This window comes from Bufo gargarizans, chromosome 3 (assembly GCF_014858855.1).
Source record: "Bufo gargarizans isolate SCDJY-AF-19 chromosome 3, ASM1485885v1, whole genome shotgun sequence".
NCBI classification, from domain to species: domain Eukaryota; kingdom Metazoa; phylum Chordata; class Amphibia; order Anura; family Bufonidae; genus Bufo; species Bufo gargarizans.
The window spans coordinates 460,474,020-460,488,167 of NC_058082.1; the positions used below are offsets into that span (position 1 = coordinate 460,474,020).

Here is a 14,148-nt window from a genome sequence, read left to right on the forward strand (position 1 = left end):
GCAGGGAGTGAGGTAAGTACATTGTGTGTGAGGGACCAAGGTATTAGAGGGCATTTCAGGGGTCAGATAACCCCTTTAAAAATACTTGTCTCACAAATATCAAGTCCTCATACCGCTACGTGACCAGAAAAGTAATTTAGCCATGGCTCTTAGAAGGTGGGGAGGGAAGAACCATTAGAACGGGCTGTGCCCTGCAAGGGTTAACTTGTGTTCCGCTCGCTCACGCCTAGCTATACGTAATGGTCTCAGGAGCTGCGGCCTAGGACGCTGAATGCAACACAAGCGCTCGTCACAGATCCGGCCACAGGGGCTGAGGGCACACAACACGCGCATGCGCACCGCCAGTTCCTCAGCGGACCCTGGCGCGTCTGACGGTGAAAGTTAGCAACGTGAAACAGAACCAGAGTCGGTAACGTGTGCCGGTGGCGCGCTGTGTGACGCAGCGGGGGATGCGATATGGCGGACAACTGCACTGGGTTCGGCAGCAGCTCCCAATGCGTAAGTACAGCGTGCGCGCTCCCGAGCTCCCTCCACAGGGCACGCCATTAACCCTGTGCGCCGTGGCAGGGCTTCTGCTTCTTGTGGGATCGCGGCCTTCAGACTGCGTCCTGTCACATGGTCTGTGCTGCACACAGCTGTATGTGATATAGACTGCTGCTCCAGTGTGACTTGGTTCTATACACGAGCCTTCCAGGTGCAGGGACAATCCCTATATTGTCCCTCTTTGATCTATAGATCTGCATGAATACATCTACAATATGGAAGCGGGAGGTGTTTAGTTCCTCTCTGGATATTAGAGCCTTGTGTAATATTTCTTTATTCAATCTCATCTGGGTTTTAGACATTTCTATAGTGAGATAATTAGTGCGCTAGTGTGAAAGAAAACCATTGAAGTGAATAAATATGCAAAATATGGATCTTTCACATAAAGAACTAGAAGTGTCCCTCTTTGGTATGCAGAGGGGCCATATGTGGGGTGTGTATAGTGTTGGGGACACGCATAACTATACACCCCAGCCCCCTTAATGCCACCACATAGTAATAATTCCCCATTTGTGCATGCCCACAGTAGTAATGCCCACACTGTGCCCCCTTTAAAGTAGTCATGCCCATATGTCCTCCCCTTCACAGTAGTTATAGCTAGATATTTGCCCACAGTAGTTTGCCTGGATATGTGCTCTATTCACAGTTGCTGTGTCCAGATATGCCCCCTCACAGTAGTTATGCTCAGATATGTGCCCCCTCAGAATATTTATGCCCAGATATGTGGCCCCTCACAGTAGTTATGCCCAGCTATATGCCCCCTCACAGTAGTTATGCCCAGATATGTGCCCCCTCACAGTAGTTATGCCCAGATATGAACTCCCTTCACAGCAGTTATGCCCAGATATTTTCCCCCTCACAGCATTTATGCCCAGATTTTTGCCCCCCTTACAGTAGTTATGGACATATTAGTGCCCCATCACAATAGTTTTGCCCAGATATGTGCCCCCTCAAGTTTTGCCCAGATATGTGCCCCCTCAGGTTTTGCCCAGATTTGTGCCCCTCACAGCAGTTATGCCCAGATATGTTACCTACTCACAGCAGTTATGCCCAGATATGTTACCTACTCACAGCAGTTATGCCCAGATATGTCCCACCCTCACAGTAGTTATGTCCAGATATGTGCCCCCTCATGATAGTTATGCCCAGATTTTTGTCCCATTCAGTACTCACCTGGTTCCTCCGATGATCACAGCTCCCCAGGAGGATACTGTCACACATGGTGCTGCTGTGTAGGAGGAGCACAGGCTGATTCCCGGCCTGCCCCGCTCCTGCTACAGAGACCAGCAGCGCGAGGTATGACAGATATTGTGCTGGCAGCTGAGCTGAATGGTGAAGCGGAGATTGGACAGCTCCCTGCTTCACCATTACAGTCAGCTGAGAGCGGGACATACCTCAAGCGTTCTGGTACCACGAGACAGCCACCAAAGTCCGGGATGGTTAAAAGGTATGCCCTCTGCTGTTAGTACAGTGGTGCCCCCACCAAAGGTCTGTGATGACGTCACATACACAAGTGGCTCGTCATGTGACAGTCGGTATGGTGATGCCATAGTTTCCGTATGCTTGTTATTACTGAGGTGCAGAAAACTCTGGGCGTTTAATGGTGGTCTTGGCAACTGTATATCCTAAAGTGTGCCATGCGTTCAGTCATGCCAATGTCAGATGGCGCAGGAGAAAGAAATAAACCCCTAACAGTAAAGGTGAATAAATCCAAATGATCAGCTCCAACTACTCCACTTACATTCAAGGATGCAAAAGGCTGTGTATATAGTACAGTTGTCAGACCGGGCCAGCCCGAAGAAGCAAAGTGGTGTCAGCCCCACTACGATCTGGTACTGACCTGTCCTGAGAATTGCTTTACCATCAGGTTGGTTAGTCACTTGTTTCAGGAAGATGGTGAAACATCAAGGAACCATGGAAGAAATGAGGATTCCAGCACTGCCACACTCCTCTTTAATACTGGAGATTTAAATTATGCCATCTGTAGAAACGCATACATCAGAAACCTGACGCATTTTGAATCCAGAGATTGACTGGGAACTTAAAGCGGCCCTGGAAAAAAACTAAAAGTGGCCGCATATTGTAGGTGGGTCCAAACTGACAGAAGGTGGGACAACAGAAGTAGACAAGACAAAATACTGGCCCAGCAGAACCAAATTCCACAGTGCAGCACAAAATACTGCCTCAACAGAACCAAATTCCACAGTGCAGCACAAAATACTGCCTCAACAGAACCAAATTCCACAGTACAGCACAAATACTGCCTCAGCAGGAGCAAATACCACTGTGCAGCACAAAATACTGTCTCAGCAGGAGCAATTACCACTGTGCAGCACAAAATACTGTCTCAGGAGGAGCAATTACCACTGTGCAGCACAAAATACTGTCTCAGGAGGAGCAATTATCACTGTGCAGCACAAAATACTGTCTCAGGAGGAGCAATTACTACTGTGCAGCACAAAATACTGTCTCATCAGGAGCAATTACCACTGTGCAGCACAAAATACTGTCTCAGCAGGAGCAATTACCACTGTGCAGCACAAAATACTGCCTCAGCAGAACCAGATACCACTGTGCAGCACAAAATACTGCCTTAGCAGAACCAGCAGACCCAAATACCACAGTGCGGCACAAAGGTCTGCCTCAGCCGAACCTAATACGACAGTGCAGCACAAAATACTGCCTCAGCATGACTAAATACCACTGTGCACGACAAAATACTTCCTTAGCCGAACCTAATAATGACTGGTGGCCATGAGCAGGCTTTGGGTGACCCCTTAGGCTCCAGCCCACTGGGAAATTTCCCTGTAGGGTCTATGGCCAGTCCACTCTTGTTTGAATCCCTCTAGACTCGCAAAGATTTCTGAGAGTTCACTACTGATGATCTTTACTCAGGATAGGTCATGAATAATAGGTTCGGACTCCCATCATCTCCTGCTGATAAGCTGTTAGAAGAGACCTTGGTGCTGCAGTGGGCTATGTGGCATCTACCCAGACCAGTGATCTCACGTTCATTGGTCACATGGCCTATTTGCAGCTCAGGCCATTTAAGGCCTCTTTCACACTTGCGTTGTCCGGATCCGGCGTCTACTCCACTTGCCGGAATTGCACGCCGGATCTGGAAAAACGCAAGTGAACTGAAAGCATTTAAAGATGGATCCGTCTTCAAAATGCTTTCAGTGTTACTATGGCAGCCAGGACGCTATTAAAGTCCTGGTTGCCATAGTAGTAGTGGGGAGCGGGGGAGCGGTATACTTACAGTCCGTGCGGCTCCCGGGGCGCTCCAGAATGACGTCAGAGCGCCCCATGCGCATGGATGACGTGCCATGCGATCACGTGATCCATGCGCTTGGGGCGCCCTGACGTCACTCTGGAGCGCCCCGGGAGCTGCACGGACGTTAAGTATACTGCCCCCCCCCGCTCCCCACTACACTTTACCATGGCTGCCAGGACTTTAGCGTCCCGGCAGCCATGGTAACCATTCAGAAAAAGCTAAACGTCGGATCCGGCAATGCGCCGAAACAACGTTTAGCTTAAGGCCGGATCCGGATCAATGCCTTTCAATGGGCATTAATTCCGGATCCGGCCTTGCGGCAAGTCTTCAGGATTTTTGGCCGGAGCAAAAAGTGCAGCATGCTGCGGTATTTTCTTCGGCCAAAAAACGTTCCGGTCCGGAACTGAAGACATCCTGATGCATCCTGAACGGATTTCTCTCCATTCAGAATGCATTAGGATAATCCTGATCAGGATTGTTCCGGCATAGAGCCCCGACGACGGAACTCTATGCCGGAAGAAAAGAACGCAGGTGTGAAAGAGCCCTTAGTGAATGGGCCTAGACTGCAATACCAAGCACAGCCACTATTTATTCTATGGTGCTGTGCTTGGATTTGCTGTGAGGACGCCACAGCTGTTACAGGAGCGCTTCGGCCTCTTCTAACAGTTGATCGTTTGGGTTTTACTCCTGGAAAGCCCCTTTAATCATAATATTGGTATTGAGTCTGGAGGAACTGTAAAGATACCAATGTTAATGATGTATACGTTTTAAAGGTGGCATAACAAAAGTTTTTAAGATGAATGTCGCAGTCCTTGTTTCTTCCATTAACCCCCCAACAGTTACATTAAAATTGTACAAACTCCCCCAATAATGTCTTTTTTTTAATTGTGGATTTAGAATGTATATACCATTTAAATATAGCTATCACAAAAATCAGCTGCGTTAAGTGCATTTTTCACTCGGGGAGTCCCTTCTGCACGAACCATTAATCCAGGCACGGGTACACGGTGCTGAGGATCATCGCGAGAGCCAAGCACTGACTGAAGCTGCGTTTCGGCTGTAATCACTGACATTGGCATTAAAGGGAGTCTGTCACCAAAATTTGACAATACAAACTGCTTACCTGGCGCTCTAGCACAACTACACAAGATTCCAATGGTACCTTTGTTGTATTCTTCTGACTTTCACCAGCTGAAAAAACATTGTTTTATCTATATGCAAATGAGGGCTTGCAAGTGCCTAGGGGTGGGGTTCTTGTTGTAGGTGCCCAGGCTGCTCTGCCTACTTTTCATATTACCCCTCCCCAGCCTCTTGCTGGTCCCGCCCTATAAGGCTGTTTCATCATCCCAAGTACCGACCGAGATCTGGTGTGTGCGCAGTTCACCGCTGGCCCGGGAATTCGCACTACGATGCCCATTGTGGAGAGCGGCATCGCTTCATGTTGTGCGCATGCGCCGGCGGACCGGAAGCAAGCAGGGAGACTGGAGGCAAGCCGAGCAAGAGAAAAGTAAGTATATCCACATTTCAGTGCGCATGCACGGGCCGGCGATGAACTGCGCACACGCCGGATCTCGGCCAGTACTTGGGATGATGAAACAGCCTTATAGGGCGGGACCAGCAAGAGGCTGGGGAGGGGTAATATAAAAAAAGAAGGCAGATTAGCCTGGGCACCTACAACAAGAACCCCGCCCCTGGGCGCTTGCGAGCCCTCATTTGCATATACAGTACAGACCAAAAGTTTGGACACACCTTCTCATTCAAAGAGTTTTCTTTATTTTCATGACTATGAAAATTGTAGATTCACACTGAAGGCATCAAAACTATGAATTAACACATGTGGAATTATATACATAACAAAAAAGTGTGAAACAACTGAAAATATGTCATATTCTAGGTTCTTCAAAGTAGCCACCTTTTGCTTTGATTACTGCGTTGCACACTCTTGGCATTCTCTTGATGAGCTTCAAGAGGTAGTCACCTGAAATGGTCTTCCAACAGTCTTGAAGGAGTTCCCAGAGATGCTTAGCACTTGTTGGCCCTTTTGCCTTCACTCTGCGGTCCAGCTCACCCCAAACCATCTCGATTGGGTTCAGATCCGGTGACTGTGGAGGCCAGGTCATCTGGCGCAGCACCCCATCACTCTCCTTCATGGTCAAATAGCCCTTACACAGCCTGGAGGTGTGTTTGAGGTCATGGTCCTGTTGAAAAATAAATGATGGTCCAACTAAACGCAAACTGGATGGAATAGCATGCCGCTGCAAGATGCTGTGGTAGCCATGCTGGTTCAGTATGCCTTCAATTTTGAATAAATCCCCAACAGTGTCACCAGCAAAGTACCCCCACACCATCACACCTCCTCCTCCATGCTTCACGGTGGGAACCAGGCATGTAGAGTCCATCCGTTCACCTTTTCTGCGTCGCACAAAGACACGGTGGTTGGAACCAAAGATCTCAAATTTGGACTCATCAGACCAAAGCACAGATTTCCACTGGTCTAATGTCCATTCCTTGTGTTCTTTAGCCCAAACAAGTCTCTTGTGCTTGTTGCTTGTCCTTAGCAGTGGTTTCCTAGCAGATATTCTACCATGAAGGCCTGATTCACACAGTCTCCTCTTAACAGTTGTTCTAGAGATATGTCTGCTGCTAGAACTCTGTGTGGCATTGACCTTGTCTCTAATCTGAGCTGCTGTTAACCTGCGATTTCTGAGGCTGGTGACTCGGATGAACTTATCCTCCGCAGCAGAGGTGACTCTTGGTCTTCCTTTCCTGGGGCGGTCTGCATGTGAGCCAGTTTCTTTGTAGTGCTTGATGGTTTTTGTGACTGCACTTGGGGACACTTTCAAAGTTTTCCCAATTTTTCAGACTGACTGACCTTCATTTCTTAAAGTAATGATGGCCACTCGTTTTTCTTTACTTAGCTGCTTTTTTCTTGCCATAATATAAATTCTAACAGTCTATTCAGTAGGAATATCAGCTGTGTATCCACCTGACTTCTCCACAACGCAACTGACGGTCCCAACCCCATTTATAAGACATGAAATCCCACTTATTAAACCTGACAGGGCACACCTGTGAAGTGAAAACCATTTCAGGTGACTACCTCTTGAAGCTCATCAAGAGAATGCCAAGAGTGTGCAAAGCAGTAATCAAAGCAAAAGGTGGCTACTTTGAAGAACCTAGAATATGACATATTTTCAGTTGTTTCACACTTTTTAGTTATGTATATAATTCCACATGTGTTAATTCATAGTTTTGATGCCTTCAGTGTGAATCTACAATTTTTATAGTCATGAAAATAAAGAAAACTCTTTGAATGAGAAGAGTACTCTTTGAATGAGAACTTTTGGTCTGTACTGTAGATAAAACTATGTTTTTTTCAGCTGGCGAAAGTCAGAAGAATACAACAAAGGTACCATTGGAATCTTGTGTAGTTGTGCTAGAGCGCCATGTAAGCAGTTTATATTGTCAAATTTTGGTGACAGACTCCCTTTAACTCTGATACCGGCCGTTTAATTCCTAGATCCGCAGTCACCTCAGACTTTGATGACATATCACTATGATATGCTATTTTAAGTCAGATAGTTGCGGGGCCCACCTCTGAGACCGTCACTTAGCTCCAGAACGGGACCTGAAAGTGAAGGAGAGTGTACCGCTCATGTGTGGCTTGCTCTCTATTCATTTCTATGGTAGTTATGAAACTAGCCGAGTTACCATAATCGGCTATTTTCACAAGCTCCAAAGAAATAAAGAGAGTGCACCAGGCAAGCGCGGCCCTTAGTCCATTCACCTCTGTTGAGCTGCTGGAGGTAGCCAAGCGCATGAGGGGCTGCTCTCTGCTCACTTCGGGGTCCCGTTCTGGAGATAGGTTCAGGTATGTGACATTGGTGGCATGTCCTAACGATACACCACCAATGTCTAAGATGAGACAACCCCTTTACGAACAGGAGGACCACCAGCTACAGGCTGCATGGCTGCTATCACAGAAATCCTGGAGGCATCAGTGAAAAGCCTCAACTGTAGAAGATGATGGTTCATTTTTTTTTTAATCTGGTTAGATGACTTCCCTGTTTTCCTCTAGTTTTATCTCTCATTTTTAGTGTCAGTTCCCTTGCACTGGCATGTTCTGATAAGAACACTTTATCACTGGCCGCCCGGGCACACTTTTATAGCATAGTAATTAGCGTTTTGTGGAACAAACAGTTTTGTGTGCATGGTGCAGTGATGATAAAATAACATTAGAATCATTGACCGAAAGGGGATCTCCGAATTAATGAAAACATTGCAGGTAGTCTAGTTATGTAATTTATAGTCTCACATGAAAGCACTCGTGTGTGTTCACACTGTGTTTGTAGTGTATTTTTGTGTAGTTATGTGCCTGGCGACAATTTTATCCATAGGCCCCTTTCACCTGACAGACCAAAAAGATTGTTCTTTCAGCTTCCATTGGATCAGTATACTACGGTATAACTTTTTCTGCTGCTTAGATTAGTGTAGTCAATTACGTGATTGCAGAGAGAGGCATCCAGTAAAAAACGTATACCATGCTGGTATACTCTTTTTCTTTTTTTTTTTTAACATGGGAACCTATGAGCAATGTGTGCTACTGTATGACAATATAGTTGGGGATGGGGATGGGGTATGACAATATACACTCACCTAAAGAATTATTAGGAACACCTGTTCTATTTCTCATTAATGCAATTATCTGAAAAAACGTGGAGGCACACAAGATTGTCGCCCGCGTCCGTTTTTTTCCTATCAGTTGCATGGCAAACTTGACTTTTTTTTTTACTTTCCTTCATGTCTGGTGATCCTCCAAAAATAAAGGAAGACACACGGAAACAAAAGCGGAAATGGATCACGGAACAACGGAACCCCATTTTGCGGAACGGAACACAACAACGGTCGTGTGCATGAGGCCATACTCCAGTGGAATATTAGGCTGTATAGTGTGATACCGTCTCAGAGGATAACAATTCTCAACTGCAAGTAGTATGCTCAGCCTATTTGGTTGTGAGTTTGTAACTAGTAGAGTACTTGTGTCTGGTACAATGCATGGGGCAGCCAATCAGAAGAAGAACACCACTGAATGTGTGTAATCCACCCTCATCGATATGCAGGAACAGCAAGCAACAGTAAACAAAAAGATCTCCGGGATCTGATGCCCCCACTATAATACAAGGGTCTTTTATTGTAAATTCAGAGATAAATTACGCGTTACAGTACACTGTTTTCAGTGGGAGGTGCAATACAAACAGAATTTACAAGGATTTCCGCCATGTGAGCATGCCCTTAAATAAGTTGTTAACCCATGGTGAGTTTTTCTTAAAGGGACACCGACAGGCCCAATAACCATAATTAGCTGTACATATCCATGCACAGGTCTTCTAATGTGCATTAAAACCATATAAGTATCCCCCCTGTCCACATTATGAATACAGTTAACTCACGTTTTATAAGCTGAACTAATCGCTGTTCTTTCTGCCCAAGGGGCGGGGTTTCAGCTTCTATTGCGCCCAGCCAGCATCAGTCCAACCGCCGTTTTTGAAGCGCCGCCCAGCTCATCAATATTCACTTAGCCGAGATCCGGCGCATGCCCAATAGAAAGCTATGGGTGTCGGGCGCATGCGCAGAAGCTGAAAGCGAGTCCGATTCCCATAGCTTTCTATTGGGCATGCGCCGGATCTCGGACGGTCGGGGACTGCAGAAGCCGCCCAGCTAAGTGAATATTGATGAGCTGGGCGGCGCTTCAAAAACGGCGGTTGGGCTGATGCTGGCTGGGCGCAAGAGAAGCTGAAACCCCGCCCCTTGGGCAGAAAGAACAGCGATTAGTTCAGGTTATAAAACGTGAGTTAACTGTATTCATAATGTGGACAGGGGGGATACTTATATGTTTTTAATGCACATTAGAAGACCTGTGCATGGATATGTACAGCTAATTATGGTTATTGGGCCTGTCAGTGTCCCTTTAAGACTCCCCAGTTGGCTGGATCCGTGATGTTTACCTGGTCCCCGGCTCTCAGTTCCGGCTCCATCCCTGCCTCGCCGGTTCTGCTGATACTGGGCCTCCCTGCATCAATGTCCGGTTTGAGGTGAATCATATGGATGCTGCAGCCAATGACTGGCCGCAGTGTTGATGTCACCCAGGCTCTAGGTGTACCAGTGACATGACGCATGGGTGACGTCATCACTGCGGTCAGATGTTAATACTGGGAGACCTGCGGCACCCAAGGGGGTGCAATGAATTCAAAATGCAGTGGCGGAGATCAGGTAAGTTGATTCCCACCCGAGAAGGTCCCCAGGGGTGATTAACTTTTTTAATTAATATTTATAGCCTTTTAATTATCATTGGCAAGTGTTTTTATAGTATTATTATACACTGAAAAATTTGACATTACTACTAGAAACTTATCAATCACCGCAGGTCTGGCCACACTGTGGGCTTTCCAGAAAACGGAATGGATCTGGAGAAAAACTCACCAAGGGTGAGCAACCCCACAGGCTGCGGTAAACCTCAGAGTGGTTGCCCCTTTGGCATGTCAGCTTCCCAATGCATCCCAGCGGTGTGTTGGAGGATGGCTGTAAGAATGCATCCACAGCCCCTTTGTTAAAGCAATCGGTGGGGAACATCGCTCTCAGATTTTCACCAATGAGAACTTCTAGCTTCTCTCTATGACATGCCCAAAGTTCTTTTAAATGATAGATACACTTTAACACTGCATTCATGTTTCATGGTTCTTGCCCTTTTGCTGTTAAAACAACTACTATCTCCACAGATAGGTTATATTTTTTTTGCTGATTCTATATCTTTATAGCAGTATGATTAGCCTGTTGTAAAAAGTTGCATTTCCTCATGTTAACAAACAGGATTGCATCACGGTAATGCTTAGTCAGTTGTGCTAGATAAATCATGTAGGTTAACCCTACATATGTCGTCGTGGCCCAAAATTTTGAGAGTGACAGGAATTTTAGTTTTCACACAGTTTACTGCTTCAGTGTTTTTGGATCTTTTTGTAATGTTTCTATGGTATACTGAAGTACATTTATAAGCATTTTGTAATTTTTTTCACTTTTCTTGACAAATTTATGCAAGTTTATGTAAAAACTTAATGGCCACATTTACTAATGAACTTGTGACACTTTTAGACGTAAAAAGTGTCACAAGGCCTCTTTATTGTCCGGCCATGGGACACAATTTTGGCGCACACTCGGTTTTGTGTCTTGTACGCCACTTGGGCGTGACAAGGGCAGGGGCATGTTGGAGCCCGTGCTGGGACCCTAGCCTGGCAAGTTAACTTAAATTCAGTAATATACTAGTTATTTAGCATTATGGTTGTGAAGAAAATAGCTTTTTGAGTATAGAAAATCCAGCTCTTCAAACAGAGCAGGTCTGTAGTGTATTGGTTACTTTCTGCCTGCTATAAAGAAGGTCTGGGGTTCAAATCCCAATTAACACCTGTTAAATTATTTCTTTATTAAAAGCCTGTGTGCTGGAAAATCCAACACGGCTTCATTAATATTCACTAAACTGAATACTAATGAAGCTACCAGGCCCTGTTTGGATCTGTGATGTTCCAGACACTCCCAGTGAGTCTTGTGCTGGGAAGTTAACACAGGGTGGAGGTCACAGATCGCAGTTATGCTGGAGGAGTAAAAATGCACTCAGAACTTAAAGGTAACCTGTCACCAGGATTTTGTGTATAGAGCTGAGGACATGGGCTGCTAGATGGCCGCTAGCACATCCGCAATACACAGCCCCCATAGCTCTGTGTGCTTTTATTGTGTCAAAAAAAAGGTTTTGATACATGTGCAAATTAACATAAAAGAGTCATATCTTACTTGTGTGACCAGAGAAGAGTCATATTTTCAAGCTCTGACTCATCTCAGGTTAATTTGCATATGTATCAAATCGGTTTTCATACACAATAAAAGCACACAGAGCTATGGGGACTGGGTATTGCGGATGTGCTAGCGGCGATCTAGCAACCCATGTCCTCAGCTCTATACACAAAATCCTGGTGACAGGTTCCCTTTAATCATCTGATTCATAGTATGCAGCAAGGTTCAATGATGGTGATATTTTTTTGTGTCACTGGAAAATCCCTTTAAGGCTTCCTGCACACAAACATTTTCTTTTTTCCATTTACGTTCAGTTTTTTGCGTTCCGTATACGGAACCATTCATTTCAATGGAACCGCAAAAAAATGGAAGGTACTTCGTATGCCTTCCGTTTCTGTATTTCCATTCAAAGATAGAACATGTCCTATTATTGTCTGCCTAACTGACAAGGATAGTACTGTTCTATTAGGGGCCAGATGTTCAGTTCCGCAAAAAACGGAATGCACACGGATGTCATCCGTATTTTTTGCAGATCCGTTTTTAACGGACCGCAAAATACTGAAAAAGCCATACGGTCGTGTGAAGGCGGCCTAAGTCTGCATTTAGAAACTCTTAGGTTTCGGAAAAAGCTGTAATATTTGCAAATATGCTTATTTTGACCTGGTGTATTAAAAGAAATAGCATTTATTGTGGTGGTTAAACCCCTTTTAGGCCTCTTTCACACGACCGTATGGCTTTTTTAGTGTTTTGCAGGCTGTTTTTTCCGGATCTGTTGTTCCGTTTTTTGTTTCTGTTGTGTTTCCGTTTCGGTTCAGTTTTTCCGTTCAGTTTTTCCGTATGGCATATACAGTATACAAAAAACAAAATGGCTGCACAACATTATAAATATAAACAATAGAGCTAAGAAATGAGGGTCATTCTTGATAAAAGTGGTACAATACCGACTATAAATTAGTATAAATGAAAAATGGAAGAGCTTCCATTATTCTTTTATAGTCAGTATTGTACCACTTTTATCTAGAATGACCCACAATTCTTAGGTCTATTGTTTATATTTATAATGGTGTGCAGCCATTTTGTTTGTTGTAATTATGTTTGCTTCATGGATATGCACCTGTGATTCTGAAGGTTTTAGTCTAAATTTTCTTGCAATATACAGTATACAGTAATTAAATGGAAAAAATTGGTCTGGGCATAACATTTTGAATAGATGGTTCCGCAAATACGGAACAGATACGGGAAGACATACTGATGCATGTGTCTTTTTTGCGGACCCATTGACTTGAATGGAGCCACGGAACGTGATTTGCTGACAAGACTCAAAATGTAGCGGAACGGAAATGCGTACATACGGAAACTGAATGCTCACGGAGTACATTCAGCTTTTTTTGCGGACCCATAGAAATGAATGGTACCATATACGGAACGCAATAAACGGCCCGTATACGGAACGCAAAAAACGTTTGTGTGAACGAGCCCTTAGGCCCCATGCACACGGCCGTTGTTCACAGCCGTGTGCGGGCCGTGGAACCGCGGCCTGGATCCCTCCTGAGAGCAGGAGCGCACGGCGTCACTGGTTGCTATGACGCCGTGCGCCCCCTGCTGCCGGCACAGTACAGTAATACACTGGTATAGATCGTACCAGTGTATTACTGTACTGTGCCGGCAGCAGGGAGCGCACGGCGTCATAGCAACCAGTGACGCCGTGCGCTCCTGCTCTCAGGAGGGATCCAGGCCGCGGTTCCACGGCCCGCACACGGCTGTGAAACACGGCCGTGTGCATGGGGCCTTACTCTCAGTGGCTCAGGCTAGATGATAAATTTTGGTGTACAGCTAGACAGTTTTGTACTTTACACTGACTACTGATTGGCTTACTTTGTGACAGAGAGTTTTCTGCCAAATTTTTGGCACAAAATGTCACATCTTAATGCCTCTTATGGCTTTTGATATGGATTTTGTCAGGATGCGTTTAGGGTGCATTCAGTGAAACTCGCACTATTTCGCAAACAAGGTCAGTCAGTTTTGTCTACATTTGCGTTCAGTGTCTCCTAGCAACCTTCAGTGAAAAACGCATTGTATGTGGACTGCATCTGGATTAGATCCAGATGCAGTGCGTTTTCACTGAAGCCCCATTCACTTCTATGGGGCCAGGGCTGCCCATTTCTCTCTAAGGTTCCTTTCACACGAGTGAGTTTTCTGCGCGGGTGCAATGCGTGAGGTGAACGCATAGCACCCGCACTGAATCCTGACCCATTCATTTCAATGGGTCTGTGTACATGAGCGTTGTTTTTCATGCATCAGTTCTGCGTTGCGTGAGAATCGTAGCATGATATATATTCTGTGTTTTTCACGCAGACTGGCCCCATAGAAGTGAATAGGTCTTCAGTGAAAAACACATTGTAAGGCCTCTTTCACACTACCGTTTTTTTTTTCCGTTTTGCGGTCCGTTTTTTGCGTTCCGTATACGGTCCGTATACGGAACCATTCATTTC

General features: G+C 45.5%; 1 protein-coding gene across 3 annotated transcripts in view; it reads left to right on the forward strand.

Moving 5' to 3' along the window:
* Positions 1-260: 260 nt before the first annotated feature.
* Positions 261-14,148, forward strand: part of LOC122930336 (cyclic AMP receptor-like protein A) — a 600,516-nt gene continuing 586,628 nt past the window's right edge. For all 3 annotated transcript variants that reach the window (XM_044283622.1, XM_044283621.1, XM_044283623.1), the window contains exon 1: positions 261-498. Coding sequence is in view for 2 of the 3 variants with exons in the window: in XM_044283621.1 (XP_044139556.1) it covers positions 457-498 (42 nt within the window). In the remaining variant the exon portion in view is untranslated. The remainder of the gene's footprint in view (positions 499-14,148) is intronic.